This window comes from Erithacus rubecula (genome assembly GCF_903797595.1).
Source record: "Erithacus rubecula genome assembly, chromosome: 3".
NCBI lineage: Eukaryota > Metazoa > Chordata > Aves > Passeriformes > Muscicapidae > Erithacus > Erithacus rubecula.
In genome coordinates, this window is record NC_136689.1 from 126,205,744 (window position 1) to 126,228,152 (window position 22,409).

Genomic DNA, 22,409 nt, shown 5'->3' on the forward strand with positions numbered 1-22,409 from the left:
ACAATAGTTTTAGATCTCTGGGGAAGACCACGGGGAAATAGTTACCTTGTAAAGTCAGATGTGAGTCTTTGCATACAGGAGTTATCCCATTTGCAGTTTGGTACTCCTTTAGGAAAGCTAAATGAATGTTGGGTGGAATAAAAGGGGCAGTCAATGCCATGCAGTAATAAATAAATTGGAAGCCTTTGGGACTCAGAGTGGCAGAATTGAGTGCTTATATGAGATACTGAATAGATGAATTTTGTATAGCATTTTGTTATTTAGGCGTTTTTTACTTAAAAGTCCATTTATAGCTATCATATTTTCTTCAAAATGCATGATGAATAGGCATTGACATAAGTACTGGCTAAAGTAATAGGAGTAATAGTGGCAGGTGCTTTCTCAGCCATCCAAAATACCTGTCTCTCCCAAGGAGGTTTGTTCTCTGTTCAGAAAGCACAAGCTGAGGTGAAGGGAGACAATTCTTAGTCTTTCAAAGCCTGAGTTGTCAGTTTAAAAGGTGACTGATACCTTGTTCTATTTTGAGCTCATTTTAACAGAATCTCTCTTTAGTGGGGAAATACTTGCAGACACAGAAATGTGGTGATAGTCACAAGAAAACAGATTTTTAGCCTGTTGAAGATGCAGTTAAATTTCAGAAGAGATGTATTCACATAGGAATTGAAGCATGCTGCTGTTTGATCTGGCTGGAAATGTCATAATCTTTAATCAATAGAACTGTCTCAGAAACATTTGTAGTCAGTTGGTAATTCTAACTACTACTAGAGAGTTTAATGAGGTTTGACTTGATTAAACTCTGAGATAGTTATTGATTCATGCTTTTGTTCTTTCTCATCTGAGATCAAATGAACACACTTCATGTGACAGCCTATAGATTTGTATATTTGAGATCCTGACAGAGGGCTTCAGTCCTGGGATTTGCTTCTTATTACAGAAGCTCTGCAGAGTATATTTGCAAATCCTATTTATTCATTCATGCATTTAATGAGATGAAGTGTGGTTTTCATTGTACAGCCTTGCATTTTTACAAATTTCTTTAAAAACTTACATGAATGCGTGGCATAAACTGAAAGCACAAACTTCAATGTGCCACCAGCTTAGAAAACAGAACTGAAGATGAAGAGACTGCTGTGCTGGAGAACTGTTACCTTTTTAACCATTCCCTTTTATCTGTTTTCCAGAGAGCAGATTTGACCTCTGATAAAGATTTATACCTTGACAACAGCTCTGTTGAAGAGGCATCAGGCGTCTATCCAATTGATGATGATGATTATTCTTCTGGGTCAGGTTCAGGTGAGACAACATGTCACAAATTGATTTTTATAAGTGTAAGAAGTAATGCAATTATTTGAGGGAAGTCTGTGCAGTTTTGCTTTATAAGCTAGAGATGATTCAGTGAATATTGTGAGTGCTTTGCTATTTACAGAGCACTGGGCACCCCTGTGGGCTGGCTTTTAAGTATTAACTTTCTGCTTTTTTCTCTTACTCCTTAGTTGCATCATTTCACTGCATTATGTTCTCTCTGCTGGCTCTCTCTGTTCCCTCTGATTTCTATGCAGTTCTCTCTGGAGTTTAAAAATAAGGATTATAGAAGGCTTAATTCCCCCATGACATAATACTAATTTAGCACTCTGGAAGAAAATATAGCAGCAGCATTCTTGTTTTCTCTTATATGCAGTCAGGTTCATGTAAACATGGTGTCCATTCCTCTTTTGTCATTGTTCTTTTACATTTGGAAGTCTAGATACTGCCAAAACTGTGAGTTTTCACTGAGGGAATTACATCCATATAGTGAATAAAGAAATTCTTAAATACAACATACTGAGTTCTCAGATTTAAACACTCATTAGAGACATGTAGTTAGCTCAAAAATTTTCAAAAATGTGTCAGTGAAACCTCCTTAATAAATTCTCTTAGTCTCTTTGAAGAATATTTTCTAGACCAGCTTGGAGACTCCAAATGTTAAAAGCTAAATGCAGGACTTTATGGTATTTCTGGAAAAGACATTTCCTTATTGTCGTATTGACTGAGCTGTTGTGGAAGTCCCATTTATTTTCCAAGTTACTTACATGTTTGCTGTTGTTCTTTTTTTTTTTTGTATGTCTTAATGCTTGTATATAATTTGTGTACTTTCAAAGGATGAGCCCTTCTTCTAGTGCCTTGTCTGTGTTACCTGTAAGGCACACCTGAGATTTTTCAGATGGATTTTTGTTTTTTCTTTTCTGCAGACATCTGATTGTGTTGCCAGGAAAATCCAGGCCCATCATCATTTATACCTGGGTGATGTCCTGTGTTTTGGGATTCCTCTATTGGGGCAGTTTGACATCCCAGAGTAATCAGAGGCTTAATTGGGTCTCCTTGATGTAGATTTGTTTGAGGAAAAATTTAATATTTCATATGAAAATAATACATGAATGAATTGGTGATTTTGTTCACTTCCCAGGTCTTTCTAAGGGCTATTCTGATCTCCAGAAAAATGTGCTATCAGTCAGCACCCCATTCTGTCATGTCTTCAGATGCTGATGACTTCATAAACTTCAGAAAAGGAAATAGGTTGACAATAAATAGTTGCATGAAGAATGGTCTAGTGTAGTTTTTTTACATCCCTCTGTGGTGTTTAGTTAATTCTGATGTGAAAGATTCAAAATTTAGACCTGCTTTTGAAGTGGAAAAGACTGCACAAGAGCTGGCTTCAGATCTTACTAACCCAGGATTCAACAAAGGAAGTGTAGGATCCTTCACCTGGAGAGGAATAACCCCAAGTACCAGCACAGGCTGGAGTTTGACCCAGCTCTGCAGAGAAGGACCAGGGAGTTTTGGTGGGGGACAAGCTGACCAAGAGCTGTCAGTGCCAGTGGTATCCTAGGGTATCATCAGGAAGAGAGTGGCCAAGCAGGTCAAGAGAGGTGATCCTGTCCCTCTGCTCAGCCCCAGTGAGGCCACATTTGGAGAGCTGTGTCAGTTCTGGGCTCCTCAGTACAGGAAAGACAAGGAGCTACTGGAGAGGGTCAGAGAGGGGCACAAACACAATGAGGGGTCTGGAGCATCTGTTATGAGGAGAAACTGGGTAAGCTGGGCCTGAGAAGGGGTCTCATCAACCCCTGTAAATACCTCAAAGGCAGGTGCCAAGAGGATGCTGCCAGTCTTTTCAGTGGTGCCCAGTGACAGGACAAGGAGCAATGGCCATAAACTAGAACACCTCAACAGGAGGAAGAACTTCTTGATCCTTAGGGAAGCAGAGCACTGGTACAGGCTGCCCAGGGAGGTTGTAGGTGTCCCTCTCTGGAGGCATTCAAATCCCATATTCATTTGTAATTTGCTCCAGGTGACCCTGCCTTGGCAGAGGGGTTGGACTGAATGATTTCCAGAGATCCTTTCCAAGCCTAACAGTTCTGTGATTCTGTTATAAAAGTGAAGCCAAAAAGACAGAAATTACCTCTAGATTTCACCAAGAGTAACCCTTGTCTTTCTCTTCTTTCTTTTCCTTTGCTCAGCCTTGAGCCATAGGTGGAAGTTGGAGTGCACTTATGCTGTCTCTGGCAATCTCCATTTCTTTTTTACAAGAAAGCAGGGAAAGTCTCATTGTAGACTGAGACAAGCTGATGCTCCTGCAAGGAGCTCATGTGACAGTACACCCAGATCTAATATTTCTGAACCCAGAAAAAGTCTTTAGTTCAGGGAAGCAAAGTAGCATCCTCTCCACCCTACTCCCCCTATGCTTAGTGCTCTCTGTTTTTTGTTGAAAGTGTCCTGCAGATGTACCATTGATCAATGTTTCTCATATTGTGTTCAGTCTCTCTCTTTACTTGATACTCAGTGATGTAATGTAATGTTTCTAGCAGGAGGAGCCTTCCCACTCAAGAGTGGTTTTCTTGCTATGTAGCAAGCATAGTCCAAGCAAACAGATCCAAGATGACAACACTGCTGACTCCTTTCTTTGCTGTGAAAATTGTTAGCTGCCATCAGGCCTGTGGAGATAAACAGGAATTGTCAGCACCACCATTAATGCCCTTGCAGGTCTTCAAGCAGTATTAACATGGACAAATGTCACTGTAGGAATGACACATTTCAAACTAGAAATTGGCTGAGGGCTTTTTGTAAGGAGTAGCAAAGGTGATGGTGTTCTGGTTTTTTCTTTTCTTTCCCTGCATAGCCTTTTTTTCTTTGTTTTGTTTTGGTTTTTTTTTGTGTACATTCAGATACTTGTTGTGCATTTGCCCCATTGTTGAATCTGAATCCATGGGTCATCAATTTCCAGAGAAGCCATGCCTGCCTTCTGGTTGTGCTATATCAACAGCAGAATATCCATAGTGATTTAGTTAGTCCATTGTTTCCTTCTTGTAGTCTTCATCTCTGAGGAGATGCTTCAGTCCATCATCACTGTTTTTAGCAATGGTTTTATATATCATATTAATACAAAGCAAAAATATTTTTCCAGCCTATAAACAATTTGAAATGCTGTTGTAATAATTGCTACTTTTTCATCTAGCATAAAGGATTTTAATAGAGTCTTGGTCTTGGAGATAAGTGAAAGTAGCTACTAAGCAGCATGACTACCCATTAAGTTAAGGAAAAGTACCATCTCTGTCAGATTTATCTACAAGTTCCTTGAAAAACTGTTTTGTTCTTACATCTTCTCTAAAATTACTCTTGATAATATATATCAGAAAACCATGCAGATTTTCCCTTTTTCTCTTCTCCAGCCTCACATTTCTCAGTCAATAGCAGTTTGAATTGAGAACATTGGCTCAGGATGAAAGATGTCTATTCTGACATTATGACTGGGGACTGTTCTGGGAGAAGAGTTGTGGTGTGGTTAGAGCTTCTTCAAGAAACACAGGAGCAGAGAGCAGATTTGCTCTGGCTCTTGACAGAGGGAAGCTGATGTTGCACTCCAGGGCCAGCAGAGAGTTTGGGAGTCTGTGGCAGCAGGGTGTGGGGCTTGGGGCAGGGGTTGGGGTGGCTGGGGGTCTGTGTGCCATGGTCAGGGGGCTGGGGAGGCTCCTGGGTGCTCCTGACCCTTATGGCTGCATGCCCAGCAGGCTCACCTTCCCTGCCATGGTGCAGGCAATACAGCAAGGATTCATCTTCCATTTCCTGCAGTCCCACTCCTAAGTGCCTTTCAGATTGGCTTGGAACAAGAACTTGTTCTGTCCACATGCTAAACCAGCCCCAAGCATGCTTCATGACATTGCCTGGTTCTCCAGGTCTTCTGACATAAAAATCTACTGTGATACTGTTTGAAAGTGTGTTTTTGATGTGGTGGACAGAATCTTACACTTCAGTATAGTTAGAACTATTCCTTTTAATCCTCCTTCAGGTTTTGTGGGTTTGTTTTTAATTCCTTGTGTGAGAGCTATCAGATGTGACATCGTTGCACTGTCTCAATTTATTTTAGCTGCAGTTCCCTGGCAGGGCATAGAATTATGTTTATGGTATCATCTCTGGGTGCCTAACACTCTGCTGATGAAGGGTTGCACTGGGGAGACTGTTCAGTGAATGGAGGTGAGATAAGTCAGCTAAAAATACGCAATTTTGATGTGTGTCACAGTGCTGATAGAGCTAGGAGGTGTGAAAAGGATGGTGGTTTTGTGTGTGCCCACCTTATCACAGATTTGCTTGTGGTGGTGGTACTCCCAGAGTGTGATGTGTAACAGCAGACAAATCAGATGCCAAAAGATAGGGTGAAGTGATTGGATTTTTTTATAGGAGGTGTTAATCACTGGCTGCTTTGCAAGTCAGACTGCTGAGTACTGTGGGCTTTTTTTCTACCAAAAAAATGCTGCTATCTGTACAGTAATTTCTATTTTCTATGCAGCAATTTAAGGTGGCACAATCTTGATTTTCTGACAAGTTTCCTCAAGCACTAAGAGTGTTAAAAATTATTCACATTCCTGTCATCCAAGAGTGGCTGAGACACATCACTGAGGGTTATATTAGTTATTTCCAATACTGCAGCACAATTTAGAGGTATTTTGACCACTATGAAGACAGCAGTTGGACATCCTGAAGAAGTTACAGTGGATAAAAGATCTCTCAGCTCCACCACAGAGATGGCTGTGGGTTTAATTACTGCAGGGTTTTTGTGGTGCCCTCAATAAGAGGGACTCGAGGTAGTGAATAGCCAGCACCACAACCCAAGCTGACCAAATCCAGAAACCAGCTGTAGAAACAGTGATATTTTCCAGAGGAAGAAGTAAGTTCTTACACTCCAATTGTTTCACAGTATTCCTCTTAACCTGCTTGGAAGGCACGCTCATGACACTGTAGGCTTCTTCTTTGCAATATTGCTTGGATTTGGTGATGCTCTTTTTTGTGCTTTTTAGGAAACATGATATTATGGGAAATGCTGTTGCTATTTTCTCAGAGGACTAGTGAGTGGGTTTTTTTAGTCCTTCAGTCCTATTTACAGGCAATTCCAAAAATTTGACTGTCAGTTTAGCCAGGGAAGTGTCTTCTCCTTGTTTAGATCTATTCCATGCCAAGCAGAGACCTGTTTAGATAAAGCTAATTAGCAAGCAGGAGCCATGGGGGATGTGTCTTAGCCAGTACCCAAATCAGGCCTAAATGATAAGTTTATGAATGATAGTCACCCATTTGTTGAGAGACCGTGGATCTGCATCTCCTTGGCCAAATTCAGACTGTACTGCTCTCCATTATGTCTGGCAGACACAACTATTGCCTGAAGCAAAGATGGCATTTAAGAATTTGGAGGAGCAGTTGTGATTAAGTGGGACTTTCATTTCATAAAAGAAAGAAAATATATTTCTGTACTCTGAAGATAGGTTTTATCAGATCTCTAATCTGATAATCAATTTTAATTTCCTTGTCTGTAAAAGCTTTGTGTAATATGGAGGAACTTCAGAAGGTAAAGTAGGCTGAGCTATCCAGTGAGCCATTATTTCTCAAAGAAAACTCTTGAGTCAAAGCCAGAAAATTTTTCTTGTTGGATGCCTTTCCACACCTCTGTTTTTGTTGATTTTTTGATCTTTGAGCTGCGTTTCAGGAAAATACCTGATTCTTGTTGTGAGGTCTTCATTCTAAAATTTGTAATTTTGGTATCTCTGAAAGTTTTTTCCCAGTATTATTCTGTGTCAGTATCTTTTTTTTAATGATTCTAAATTTTCTTTTCTACCATACAGAGATTGTTTTAGTTGCTGTCTTGTTAATGCCCCTCCTTTAAATGCAAAATGTTTGTAATTCTTGATCATGACTTCAAAACATCATTATTGTGCTCATATTTTCAGCCCATCTTCTTTCTTTAAAAAAAAAAAAAAACTAATTAAAAAATCACTTTGGAATGAGTGAGTCATGCTATTCTGTTGTAGGAGCATTTTATTTGTTAGGAACTATTGTTATTCACATTTGGTAGATTTATTACTCAAGGGTTACTTGGGTAACCGGTGCCTCTAACGAGCAGAACACATTGAGATTCCTAAGGAGTGGTCCAAGAATGGGTCAATTCTTTTTTCCTCTTTCAGGCCTTGCTAATAATTTAGTCTCTTTCCTGTGTCTTCTTCCTTTCACTATCACTAAAGGATATTTATTAGACATGTCCATTACCTTATTCTAAAGGAGCCTTCATACTCCAGCAAGGCTTTGAATGAGGAGGAAATTAAATTTAAGGTAATCTTTAGGGAGTTTTTTGTCCTCTTACTCAGTTCAAAAGAAAAGAGCTTTTGAATTATGTGGAGTTTAAAACCATGTGAATTCCTAATGACTGGACCATAAAGTAGTAGTAATCTTTCTGTAGATAGAAACTGCTTAGTTTTTTAGAATTTAAGAGATGTGTTCTAGAAGAGAATTTTTGTTGTTGAAGCAGTATGTGACAGGCAAAAACTGCTCAGTTCTTACGGTTTAAACAAAGATAAAGAAGGGTATTGATTTATTTATGGTATGTCATTAACTAGCAATCACTGAACTATAACTTTAGGCATAATGTTAACAGCACAACAGACAACCACAATACCTACCATTTATAAAATGGTAACAAGCAGCTACAAATTTCTAAGTCACTTTCTGTAACTGATGCAGTGTGTGCCAGGTGCACACAGGCACTGTCTCACAGGCCATGGGTGTGTGGGCTCCTTATCTGAGTGTACAGGACCCTCTGTCTACACACCCTTGCTGCAGGAGACTTGGGTACCCCATGTGAGCCTGGGGCCCCACCAGCCCTCCTGCCATGGCCAGGAGGAGGCTGCAGCCCAGGGTGTGGGTTCCAGGGGTGCCCATGGTGGCTCTGGGGATGCTGGGGGAGCTGCTGAGGGTACCCACAGGGTGGGGGGGTGGCACTGCCAAGCTCCAGCAGAGCCCCTGATGCTGTGGGACCTCATCAGAGCCCATGGCACTGGGGTCTGCCCATGTCACACAGGCCTGGTGGCTGATGCAGACTTCTGCCCCTATCGCAAGTGTTAAAGCTTTTTTCATATCTCTTTTCAGGAAGGGTTCTTCTGTTTGAAAAGTATTATGGTAGTTTCCTGATTGCTACTTACTCCAGCTGATGCACTCCCTTCCTTTTTCATGGGATCACTTGGTGTAAATATCCCCTTGGCAGTTTGGGTGCACTGTTTGCATTCACATCTTTATCTTAGCAGGCATTGTTATCTAGGCCCCTTGCCCAGGGTGGGCTGTGCAACCACCTCTACCTTGGTGTCATAATAAAAAATGTAACTGTTCTGAAAGAATTTCACAAGTCAATGAAGTGTTATATCTTGTCTCCAGGTGCTGAGGAAGATGAGGATAGTGCAGTGATGACAACATCCAGAACAGTTCCAAAGCTACCGACAGCTAGTGATGCATCCAGGGCTGAGACCACCACAGTGAAAATGCAGACCAAGGTTCCTGCACAAACAAAGGTGTGTGGCTGGGGAGCAACACCGTTTAAAATTACTCCACTGTACATTCTTGATGGTTGGTGCTAAGTCTTCTATTTATATGGATTAAAGACCCCCAAACTTTGCTTACCACTACAGCCTGTTAAGTGACTACAAAGTTGTTTGTTTTCATTCCTACTAGAAAGTCTCTATGGCAACATCTGGATTTCACATGAAAGGAGAGATGCAAAATAATGTGTCATGATGCACTAGACAGTTTCTCAAGATGCCCTTGAGTCTGAGCTGTACGATTTTTACATTACTCAAAGAATTATTAAAAAATTCATTATTAAAGTTTATATGCTTTGGCTGGAGTTTGAACACTCAGCAGGTTCTGTTTAGTATTTTAGTGTTTCCTTCTACCATCATAGATAATACTGTCTAAGTTACCCTCAAAGGTGTTCTGCATTTAGCATATCTGATGTGTAATTTCAGAGTTGTTATTTCATTCAGAGGCTGTTATTCTGATAAACACAGGCAATATTAAGAGCTGTTAGCTAAATGTACTTTCAGAGGTTTTAAACTTATGGGCAGTGTTTTTCATTCTGACATGATGACGACAAATAGATCCAATTACAATGTCTAGACCAGCTTTCTGTGCTCTAAAAGTTTCCTATGTGTTGTGTTGGTATTGTGCAGTGTGTACTTGGAGCCACAACTACGTGACTGCCCGGGGCAGGCAGTGACTGTGCCAGCTTGTGGTCTGCCCTCTCTGTAAGCAGTGCTCAATTTTCTTTTTTGTGCCACAGTCACCTGAAGAAATTGATAAAGAGGAAAGGCCTGAGATGGATGCCAAGAAAAAGAGTGATGAGCCAGGGGATGACACCGACGTGTTCACTCAGAAGCATTCAGAAAACCTCTTCCAGAGAACAGAAGTTCTGGCAGGTGAGGCAGTGTTTGCCAAGGTCTATCTCACCAGAAATAAAACAGAAAACAGAGACAATATGCATCAAATAATGCAAACTCAACATTTGAGTTTTCTTGGCAGATTCATACTATTAAACACATTAGTAGTAAGCACATTCGTAGTGGTAGCTAGTGGTTGATTTGATGAGAATAAATTGGGCATCTTGGGGAAATATTTAATAACGAAGTCCATTGCTAATTGATTTGATGACCACAAGTTGAACACTGCAGGCTGAGTGTCTGGAGCTTTCACAGCTCAGAAAAGGAGCTGGAATTTGATGCTTGTAATGAAATGTGTTTCTCACCTCTCAAGAGCACATTGCTGTCTGGTCCATGTGGTGCAAATGAACACTGCTTGGGAGGATCTCAGGGCAAGCATGAGTGGATGGAAAGGGATGGATAAAGGACAATCCATTAGGGTACAGAAATCCCTGGAGATAATGAGGATGCATAATGCTGGGAGGCACAAGCTGGCCACCAGTGTTTTCACTACCTGTGTGATTTTTGTTTTGGCATAAGGACTGTGTTTACAGGTATACTTTTCCCCCATGTATTTGGAAGGGGAGTGGGGAGCCATGAAAGTCACAGAGTTTTGGACCACATCTTCCCGTGAGCATCAATTTATGAAATAGCCTTAAATCCACATCAGTGGAAGCATGTGGGTTTCCTCTTGAAGTCTGGCTGGGAGTTTATACTTTTCACTCACAACTGCATGAAGTGTTCTCTCCTATTATTGATCAGTAGGAAGTTTATTTCAGCATAAAGTCAGAGTGAAGACTGACAAAGAAAAGTAAACGCCCATTTCTTAGCTAGGGTAACAGAATCTTTTAAAGTTGAAAATGTAACTGTTGAAATGAGCTTGAAAGACAGTTTTATGCTCTGGCAGTACTAGTGGTCTTCTTAGTTGAGGTTTTGAAAAAACTTTAATAACTTTTTTAAAACTGGGTTGTTGGATCTCTGACTTGTAAGTGGAATGCCATTTTAAATGATTGCCTTCACGAATGCCAGCAAGCTTTCTGACAGTGTATTTCAGGATACTAATAATGAAGACAGTTGCATAATGGGAACCCTTTCCTGCAATTTGAAAATAATAGCAAACTCATTGTGTGAGATGAAAAGAAGTATGGTGCTAAACTTGTTTTACTGGCATATTGTGAATCTCTGTTTCTTTGATTACAGCTGTTATTGCTGGCGGAGTTATTGGTTTTCTCTTTGCAATCTTCCTTATCCTGCTGCTGGTGTATCGCATGAGGAAGAAGGATGAAGGCAGTTACGACCTTGGTGAACGTAAACCATCCTGTGCTGCCTATCAAAAGGCACCAACTAAGGAGTTTTATGCATAAAATTCCTATTTAGTGTCTCTATTTATGAGATCACTGAACTTTTTTAAATAAAGCTTTTGCATAGAATAATGAAGTTTTTTTTTTTTTTCATTAAAGAGCCGGTGTGGCACCTTTATGATAAAACCCCATTGTATTTAAAACTTTTCACATATTCGTTTAAAAATGTAAAATTAAAACTTAACATTTGCAGTGTTCTGTGAATAACAGTGGCAAAGCATTATTTTATAAAACCATTGATGTTCACTGAATGATTTTTAAAACTTTATGCATAAATATAAAATAATGAAAATTATTGTTTTATCCTATGGTTCAATGAAAGTTGTTTAATTTTGGTCAGCATGTCTCAGATTGATCTTACAAGTTAGTTTTTATTTCATTAATTTATCTGTTTCCAAAAAATGCCTTTTTGTAGTTGTCATGGTGCAATTTGTCTTCAGATAATTCAGATAACAGTAACTTTTAGTGTAAATGTAATTTTTCAGCTATGTAAACTTCAACCTCCACTTTGTATAAATTTAAGTGTCAGAATATCAATTTTACACTTTGCATTGTTTCTCAGCTTACCTGTAGCTTCAGTGAGATTTGTAACAGCAAATTAATGTGTAAAATTGGATTATTACTACAAACTGTATAGTCGTATTCTTACTAAACAAATCTCCTGTAAGGAAGATTTGTAGTAAGCTACTGACAAACCTAAGCAAACCCAAAGACTCTAACAGTATTTTGAGAAGTTGCTGCAGATTTCTATGGCCACTGTATTTGTTAATTATTTGCAATTTGAAAGTACAAGTAGAGGTTTAAATTTTTGTTCTTTAAAAATGCATTTAAGTTGTAAACGTCTTTAAAGCCTTTGAAGTGCCTATGATTATATGTGACTCGTTGCAGACTGGTGTTAATGAGTATATAACAGTAAAAGAAAATGTTGGTATTTTATAAGCACAGACAATTCTAATGGTAACTTTTGTAGTCTTACATGGATAGACATAATTGTAATTTGGGAACATAAACACTACTGAATAAATCATGTGGCCTAATACTGAGAATTCTATTGTGATATACTTTTGTATGTTTTTCATTTTATGTCTATTTGCTTATGTTTTAATGTCACAGAAGTAGATCTAGTAGATCTTAAAAATCCAGACCAAAAAAAAAAAAGAGGCTGTTGATCAGGGTGTTCCTCACACCAGATTTATTGCTAAGGTGGCAGAGAGAAGTGGGAATGTTTTAAGTCTTACATCTGGTGTATTAGCAGTGAGACATTCAACTTCTGCATTATGTTTAATGGCAGTGTTGACACAGGCCTGTTCTTCCTACAAATGTTGTTTTCCCTACTGTACAGTTCAAAGGAGTACCCCAGTTCATTTACTGTGTGTATTTGTTTTTTATTTGTTGTTCACTTTTGTTTTTTCCCCTGTTCGTTCGGAGAATTTTGGTTTATTCTGCTCAGACTCCACAGAAGAGTTGAGACAAGTGGAATATCTTCATAAGAGAAGAAGGAAATACTCTGAGTAGAAGAGAGAAGTCCCTGTTGCTTAGACCTTAGATAGGTGCTGGATAGAGTGACACAGGGAGAAGATGATAGTCTGCCTCCTCGTATTGTGCTTTGTAACAGACAAATGGCTTCGTCTTCTGCTCTGTTGACCTCCTCATTTTTTATTTTTGAGATTCCCAAAATACAGGTGTTCAGGATGTCAAGCTGAAGTGCTTTTTGGAAATAGCAATGTATTGTAAATAAGATCTGGTAGCTCTTTGGATAAGAGTTGTGCAACTTGTACTTGTTGCTGTCCCAAGTTCAGTGGTCATTTAGGAACAAACAAATGCTATCCTGTGCTAAAATATTTAATATATTGCTTTTTACTTATACTTAACTGGCAAGTTTTTCAAAGCCATACAAGTTCAGCAAGTAAAAACAGGGTAAGAATTTAACAGGTATATCTTGTGCAATATTTAGTGAACTTCAATTAGTAAAATAACTGCTTGAAATAACTGTGCCAAGAAAAGAAAATTTCTGGCAAATGCTGTGCCACTGCTGTAAAATAAAGCATTTGTTAAAGTGCCAAAATAAAGTCTACTATGCCTAAACTAATACTTTATTTGTATAGTCTGACATCCAGTTTTTTGAAGCCTGCTTTGCTTAAGGTAGTAAATCTGAATTTCTTTCAAGGGTGCAATGAATATTGCTCTAAGTAAAGCTATAAATATTAAACACCAGATAAACTGTCTTCTTCATAAGCAAATTGATAATAAGTAGCTATTTTAATTTTATTTATGTATGTTAGACTCTGCCTCTATATCTACTGTACAGGCCACTTTATCCAACATAGACATCTGTTGTAATTATGCAGACTACCAAATATTATGCTTGTCTGGTTCCTCCTGCATCTGTTTACAAACAGAAGCAATGGTAAATTTGCTTTTATTTCACCGTTTGCCTTTTTTCCCCTGCACATTCATTATCCACTCTGTTATATGCAGAAGAGTTTTAATACTTCAGCTGTCTGCATGGACCTGAAATATTGCAGTCTGCTCACCCTCCCCAACAACAACCTGAAACTTTTGAACATGGTGTTTAATAGGATTTATCATCTCATGATCTCTTTGCCTTTCTGTCTTCCGTGCCAAACCATGCTATTAGGGAAGAATTCTAACAGAGCTACAATCTTGGTCATGAGCTCAGTTTTCATCAGTGTGTAAAGCAGTGATGCAGACACCCCAGTGCCAGCAATGCTGCTCAGAAGAAATTGGCAGCTGAATCTGTGCCTCTTACACTGAGGCCTCCTAGCATGAGTTGGTCTTTGGTTTCCTTTCCCTTTTGTTCTGTGCTTCCTGGATGTGTTCTAGCAATGCTCTGGCTGCTCATGGGAGTTGCTGGGCAGCTGGCAGGCTGTGTGCTGTGCCTCCTGCCCTCCGCAGCTCCAGAATCCTCAGCAATCTGATACAGTGTCTCCTTGTGATCCATAGCCTCTAGTGTTTATCAAAATGCCATTCTGCTTTGATTTGCGCTGGGTTATAAATCCTTACTTCCTCTTGGATTCTTAGTAAAAGAAGCCAAAAGCAACCAGTGTAAAGCTTATGCTGAAGGAAGGCTCTTGCCTTTGCTTTATTCATGGCAAAATAACTTCAGAAGTTGAGTACATAGTTCCTCTGCTTGCCAACTTTATGGGTGAATTGTAGCTCATGTTTGCAAGCTGCCTAGTGAGCTTTTTCTTCACTTTGAGCATTGCACTTCACTGAAATAAGATAAATTAAAATAAAAATTCTTCTCTTGCATCTCCTAACATAGCACATTTATAACTTTGACTAGTTGCTCCTTTTTTTACTTAGAGCTATGTATGGAAATGATGAAGTGCAGTCTTAAATGACAGATACTATTTTTAAGGAATAGAGGAAACTTTCATAAGGAAACAAGTATCCAGATAAACATTAAATAAAAAACTGTTGGAGTGAGGCAAATGATGATATTATGCTGAGTACTTATGTATTTTGCTCAAGTAAGCAAGTGAGAAAGGAGGAGGAATCCAAGGAAAAAAGCTTTATGTGGAAACTATTAGTCCTACAGATGGAAATAATATAGCAAATTGTTTTAGACTTTCAATGAGTTATATTTGTTAATTAGCACTTACATAATCAGACTAGCATAATTGCCCTCAAGTAAATATTCGTTGTCCACTTTTAATGAGCATTAATGTTAATTTTGTGGTACTTAACAAAAGGCTGTGTACCCCAGAGCTCTGAACTTTGGGGTGAAAACCCCTTGCTGGGAACCTTTAGAGTATTCCCTTTCCAATTCTTTCATCAGCGACTTTGTAGAGCGACTTTGCCCTACAGTTCATCTGAGAAAAGACAGTATACCATTCCTTGGCATTCTGGTCCTGGGATGGTTCATGGCTGGAGCAGGAGAGGGGGATGCTGACATGTGCATTTGATTTCCTCACAGCTCTCAGGCACTGGGTTCAGCTGTGTGGGTGGGAGTGGGGGAGCTGTAACCCAAACCTACCAGGGGAAAAAAGATGCTTTGCTGAGGTTTCTTCCTCTGTGAAGTAAAGTAAGTTGTGTATTTTTTGTTTTGAAATCAAATAAATGATAACATTTAAGCTCAGTAGAGCTAGAAATGGAGATGTGGGTGCCTGTCCTGGCCCCTGTGAACCAATTTCACATGTGCATTAGATGTGCCAAGTAGCTGCTTATGCGGGTGGAAATCTGAAAATCCCTCTGTGTACTTGGAGTATCTGAGTTTAGTTTATAGTGGGAATGAGGAGGAGGGGACAGGGCTCATTTAGAACATTAACTGGGGGTGAGTTGAAAGAAGGCAGGAAGAGAAACTGTCCTGACAGCCCGTTTTCCACTGAAAGTTACAGGGCATTTTGTTTTCTTGAGTTGGTAGCATTGCACTGAAATTGTATTTCACAGATTTTCTAGGCAGGAGAATGAGCAGGGGCTGGTATCATACCCTGAGAGACACTCCTGGATGCATACAGCTTCCCAGTGCATCAGAGATGTTGCCAATCACAGCTTCTGCTGGAGGCTCAACCCTGGAATTCTGGCTACAGCAAAGCAGGTGAAGGACCTGCAGGGTTGACCCTGTGCATATCCTGCTGCCTGCAGGAGGTGCTGGGAGGGTGACAGGAGGCAATGATTGGGGTGCTGTGCTGCACTTAGAAGGGTCTGGGTTGCCTTGTCTTTGGAGATGAGAAGAAAGGGATGAGATATGCAGCAGGGGCTTTGCAGTCAAGACATCCTTCAAACCCTTATTGAAGCAACCTTCCATTCCTTTCCCATGCTTGGAAGGTGTCATACTTTAACTACATCAGACTCTTCTAATGTGTATTTTCATGGCATAGCTTGCAGAACTCTTTAGTTTTTTAATTCACACGTTTAATTCACAGCTTTAAATCTGTAGATGTAAGAGATCTGTAAAATACTGTAGTTTGACTGGGGCAGAGTGCCTCTGTCTCTCATGACCAAAGGTCAGGTCCAAAGAATTTCTCCATCCTGGCAGTTCAGCCCTGGTCTGGAATGAGAGGAAGTAGGAATGTTTGTGAAAAACTTCCAGAAAAATATTGCAAAACCTGTAATAGTTTGTTGAAAATAAACAGAGCCCAAGTTCTCAGTAGGGGGTGACTTTAATTAATTTTGATTTCTTCTGGGGCATTATGCAGTTTTTTCCCATGGATTTTTATTTGATGAATGCAGAGGAAGCTTCTGATATTTTTTCTATGTTTAATCCAAGCGCTGACGTATAAGGAACAATAATTCCAACAGGCAACCTACTTGAAGTTTATCTAGTGGTGGGAAACTGAGGTCAGTGGAGGAGAAAGCTCTGTGTCCTAGTTACCCACCCACCTTGTATGGCCATATGTAGTCCTAGAGTGTAAACAAAGTTTGGTACCCATTTTCCTAAGTTCCTGTGGTGGAACAGGAGCTTTTTCTAAACACTGCAGGTCCCAAAAGGATACCAAAGAGAAATGAGAACAGACATTCTTTTTGATGTTTTTGTGTCATAACCCATAATACTAACACTCGTCTCCTTCCTACTCCCCTTTCTAAGTATAGCAGCAGGGAGAAGTCAACAACCATCACACTAAATGGTACTGAAAGAATGTAAAACAACCCAAAGTTCAGTTTTCACCATCCATCCCTGTAATTTTCAATACCACAGAGCTAACACAAGAGTCTCTTGTGAAAGGAGGAGAAGCAGAGCGTGTGCTTTGTCCTGGACCAGCCCACAGTGCCAGATGAGTTAATGCTGACTTGGGGAAAGTCTCAGATGGCAGAGGGAATGGCTCACTCCTGCTCAGACCAACAGCCTGAATGAAGGACCCTGCCTTGCTGTATTGCCTCCCTGCCAGGCTGGCGACTGTGCCACTTCCATGCTGGTGAGTCAAGACTTCAGGAGCAGTTCTAGTGAATCTTCATGATCTGAGCTCCATCTCACAGGAAAACCTTCCCTGAGAATCACTGTAAGATAAAATTATTGACTACAATCAAAGCAGCAGCTTGAAAATTGTCTTTAAATCATCAGCTTTCACCCTGTTTTGCATTTGCTCAGATATTTTCCTATAGAAAATTAACTTTTATTGGCTGTAAACAAGATGGCTTAACTCCCAATTTATTTAATTTTTACACTAAATTTTGCTCTGAAGTAGTACAGACTGTTTTCATACTTACACCAGTACAAAGCTTAACTTGCATTTTTTTATATTTTAGTTTTTCCATTCTGTTAAATGGGTAAATAAATATTTATTTACCAGCTAATTCAGTTTATAGTTTTTATTTGTTTTAACTTGCTTTTCAATATAAGTTGAGAATTCATTATCAATGCATGAAATTAGCACTTCTTATAAAGTAAGATACATTAGGCCCATCAGAACAAAGATTAGCAAAACTATTTTGACTATAAAGCACATGCAATTATTGTAACTTATTTGTTTAGCAGAGGCATTTCTGCTAGTTACTGAATTAAGTAATTCCAATTGCAGTGCCTGTTAATACTTCAAAATCAGCAAGTCACAATCTGTCTTTTTTCCCATAAGTAGAAGTACAAGGTTTCTACTTTTTCAGCTTCTAAGTGGTTTTATTAAAAAAAAACAAAAAACAAACAAACAAAAAAAAAAAACCTGAAAAAAATTATACCCACAGAAGAGCTGTCAAATTGTCTAAAGTTTGCTTTTATCATCCCAAAAATTGGCTACAGGTGCCCAGCCATGTGACTTCTCCCAGTTCGTGGTTTGATTTTTGTAACAGCTCTAGAAATAGCATAAATTTTTCTCTTCCAGTCTATGCTTTTTATAAAACACTTTCAGCCACAAAAGCCAAGCAGAATTTTACCTTAGTCTTACCTAATGGGACTTTCAATGCAGATTCTGAAATTCCATAGACTTATTCAGCTCTGGCTTATCTAAGAAATGCTGTATCTGTTCTTCAAGAATCAATATATTCTTTTAGATAATCTCTCAGTTTATAAACTTTTCACTTTTTATAAACTTTTTACTTTTTTCTAAAGTTTATCAAAACTTTTGAACCATGATCAGACAGACTTTGCCAAATTTGAGTAGGAATCACGCTGTCTTCTAAATATATACCATAGAGGACTCCAAAATTGTAGTTAGTTTTGGAAGTAACACATTAATTCTCAAGCAGAGTCACATTTTTTTAAATTTTATATTACTAATGTGTGACTTGAGCAGCCTGTCTTGTAGTTAAACCTAGAATGAGATATTGGTGAAACTGGGTCTCAAAATTGTGTCTGTGCTCAAATCCTGTCACTAATTAAAGCACCCCTCATTTTTGGGCCTGTTCAGGTGATAGCAAGCTATTTTAGCACTCAGTTTCTGTCCATCTGTCTACTATCTGCCACTCTAAGAGCACTCCCCTTCCCAGTGAAATGCCTGGCTGGAGCTTACTGACAGAAGTCACACTTCTACCCAGCCTCCCATCTGCCTCTGTTAGGTGGAGGTTTTATGTTCACATCCTGTATTAGCATTATAATGTGTTTGTAGAATCATGGGATGGTTTGGGTTAGAAGGGACTTTAAAGATTATCTAGTCCTGTCCCCCTGCCCTGGGCAGGGACCCTTTCCACTAGACCAGATTACTCAGAGCCCCATCCAACCTGGCCTTAAACACTTCCAGTGATGGGCATGGGGGGCTGCATGATACAGTTCAATTCAGGCCAAGTCCAGAAATAAAGGATGTATTTTATCTGCATCTTTAAAACTATCAATGGATTTAAATTTGGGACAAATATGGGTGAAATAAGTCAAATTTGGACTTTGAGTAAGTTGAACCTGGGTTTTATCCTCACTAAAATACTGAGAAGAATGAAGGTACCTAGCTCTAGGGGAGAGAGTTCTTGAGAGAAACTATAATTTAATTGTTCATTACAAGGAAAGCTCTTTAGAGCAGTATTTAATGTATTTTTAATTCAAATATGTAATAATTTATGTCAGACATCCAAATACCTTTGCTTTGTAAACACAGGACTGGAGGCAAACCCATGTATATTGCTGGACCAATTGTTACCTGAAAACTGAAAATCTGTAGGAATGAACAGGGAGGGTTCCTTGCATGTCTGGTTTTGCATCAGGTGCCGATGCTGTTTTCCCTCTGTGGCAGCACAAGTCACACAGTTGATAAGGAGATTCAAGTGGGAACATGTTCCACCAATTTTTACTAAAACCCTGTCTGTGATAGGGCAAACCCATCACCCCTGTAAGAAGCAAACATGTAGTAGTCTGCCAGAGAAATCACGTTGCCAGACTATGTCTTTAGTAACAAGTTTTGCTGCCAAAACTTTCATGGGGTCATGAGTTGTGGACGTTTTTAAGTCCCTGGAGCATGTGTGTTCATCATGGCTTGTTTGAGATGCTGTGTGCCCTCACTGCAAGAGGCTGTACCAGCAGAAGGGCTTGCAGTTTCCAGGAGCACTTACACAGTGGCATTTTGCTGCTGGCTATCTTGGCTGGTGTTACCCAGAGAGCAGACTGCACTTTGGCAGGAGAGGGCTCGTTTTGTTGGCTTGTGTCAACTTTTGCTGGCTTATATCAGCAATGCATAAAAAATAGAGGCAACTAAGGGTGACCTGTGACTGCAAACCTGCATTGCACTGGCCAGGCTGCAGCTACGATGCATCCCAAACAAGTGCCCCCTACCAGCCCACTGCTGGTAGATGTTCTGTTCTTGCCTGATGATCTGATCCTGATACCTGAAATAAACAAGTCTCTGATACAGCAGCAGAAAAACAAACAGACCAGTGTAGAAAAATATATGTTTTGAGGTGCATGCTGTTCTTCTTTCACAATGTCCCTGTTTTTTTCCCCTGTTCTATGCATTACTAGGATATACTTATTTGCTGCTAGACTGCATAAATGAAGACATGTAAGTCAAGACAAGCTTAAATACTTCCTTCTACAAAGAACTCAAAAAATTATTCTTTGAAAGTTAGGAGTGATTCTTTTCAGCTCCTTTAACTGGAAAAAAAAAAGAAAAAAAAGGGGAAATTAAAGGTGAAGCTTACATTAATTAGCAATCCATTTTTACCTGCCTACAGTGCAAAGCAACAGAGAAAAACCTTAAATGAAGAAAACATCTTGTAGAGGTACTAAAAATCCAGTGTGGATCTAGAGGAGAGTTTTGGGAGACTGAATAAAAAAAAATTAAAAATGCTATGCTAAAGTAAATAAATGTCATAAAACGAAAATTGAGAGTATACTCCTAAATAAGGGTAACTGGTATATTGGTAATTCTTCAGTGTGGTACAATGTGCTCCCACTTCAAACACCTTTTGTATTTGGATCTGTGCTGGCAGCTTTTCAAAGGAATCTCATACTTTCTTCCCTCCCCCTCCCTACTTTGCATAATAATTAGTATGTGAATATGCATGTGATTTCTTCTTATTATTTTAATACAGTCACATTTTAGAGACTTCAATAAAGTTTGGAGGACAACCAAAGCAGTTCTTGGTCCAAAAGCTATGACATCTAAATGGAGTGGAAACCAAAGCACAGTGAAATAGCATCATGTCACTCCCCTTTCTATGCAGGGAGAAACATTGTACCAAGCAATTCTCTATCAGAAGAGATTCAGGAGCCGCTCAGGCAGTGCTTTGTGCCTAACAGCAAACTCCACCAGTTGCTTCATATGCTGAATAATTGGTGAAAAAATCCAACAGTAAGTAGTGTCATATGTCCTGATTTTCGGTTGAATTCCCCTTTCCAGGAGTTAGGTACCAGCTTATTCCTTGAAGCACCAAGTTACAAACAGATAATTCTGATTATTTTTGACATTCATATATATCCAATCCCTTTCTTTAATAGTAAGTTCTTGACTCTGACACTGTTTTTCTACCAGTATAATCACAGCAGTCTTGCAAAGATGCATCCTTAGAGAGACCTCCAAGCACTTGATAGTCTTCATGAGTTAAAGAGTATGTAAGATGGATGATAAATATTATTTCTGATGGGTGGGGCTGGGATTTTGCCCAGCATAGTAGCCTACAAAGTTTGTGAAACTGATCACAAGACTCCCCAGCTCCAGACTCTCCCAGATTTACAATTACAGTCCTGAGTAGAGAAAACCAAGCAATCCAAAAGTCCTGAGGTTGTAAACAAATCTATGTATTTAGTGAATAATGCAAAATAGAGACAATCACATAAGAGACGGGTATGAGGGAAATACCTTTCCCAAGGTTAAACAGGTATTGATGTGTTTCAAACCTATAAACAGATTTGTGCATGTTGCTGGCTGAAGGGGTGGAGCTCTAGGTTTTGTTGTTAGGCCTCTTAACCTGCTTTTGTCACTCCTCTGGCAAGGACAGCAGGAGACTAAAGCAGTGAGTTCTGTACCTTCTGACCTGGGATTAATGTCAGCTACACCAAGATATCTCCATCCTTCTGACTATTTGATGAAGGAGAAAAAAAGATGGCCTGATTCTTCAACTTATTGGTATAGAAGGATTAACACAGGAAGCTAATTAAGGGAAAAAATAATGGGGAACCAGTTGGGTGAAGTTATTTAATTGTAAAGAGAGCAAATGAAAAAAAAAATCACTCTCATGAATCAACCAAAATCCTAAATTTACATACTTCAGTATGTTTTACATGAGCTTGTTCATGAAAATGTCTTGTGTTCTCTCTGAAAGTGAAAAGGAAGCCTGTATATTAGTAGTTAAGTTCAAGGTGTTGTGGGTACAACAGCCAAACTTCGAGGATATAGTATTTTCTTGCATGACTTTCAGTGACATATTTATCACATTAATCACTGTATTATCTCTTTCAGAGATACAGTACTAGATGGACACTTACAGCTTATAGGGTACTACATGTAAAGAACATACAGAATGTGCCACAAAGAAGGAACCAGAAAGGAAAATCTCTGACAGCCTTTTCCTTGTGTAACATTTCTGTTGAAGCAGTTGTTTTGTTACCCTCAATGGAACAAGACTCTTAAGGACTGTGGCAGTTTGAGAAATATGTTGTTTCAGCCCACCAGTATGCTCCCTGATCTGTATTGCAGAGGACACAGTCCCAGCTGCAAAAACATACTGTTCAGATGCTGTACTGAAAAATACAAGTAAAAAAATACAAATGAGTCACCTCAAATACAGAGGTGGAGGAGTCAGGTTGGCAGGAACAGCCATTATCTTATAATAATGTGCCACAAACCCCTCCTCAAGGTACACACCCATGAAGCTCATTAGTGTAACAGTCATTTCACTGAGGCAGAAAGTTCATGAATATTGGAATATGGTGTTGAATACTAGAGGGAAATTCTTCAATGTCTTCCTGCTA

At 39.3% G+C, this 22,409-nt stretch overlaps 1 protein-coding gene across 1 annotated transcript in view; it reads left to right on the top strand.

Annotated features, from left to right (window-relative positions):
* Positions 1-13,208, top strand: part of SDC2 (syndecan 2) — a 58,412-nt gene extending 45,204 nt beyond the window's left edge. Inside the window, exons 2-5 of the mRNA XM_079300975.1 lie at positions 1,182-1,293; positions 8,722-8,855; positions 9,623-9,758; positions 10,959-13,208. Of these exons, the coding sequence (XP_079157101.1) occupies positions 1,182-1,293; positions 8,722-8,855; positions 9,623-9,758; positions 10,959-11,122 (546 nt within the window). The 3' untranslated portion in view covers positions 11,123-13,208. The remainder of the gene's footprint in view (positions 1-1,181; positions 1,294-8,721; positions 8,856-9,622; positions 9,759-10,958) is intronic.
* Positions 13,209-22,409: the final 9,201 nt, after the last annotated feature.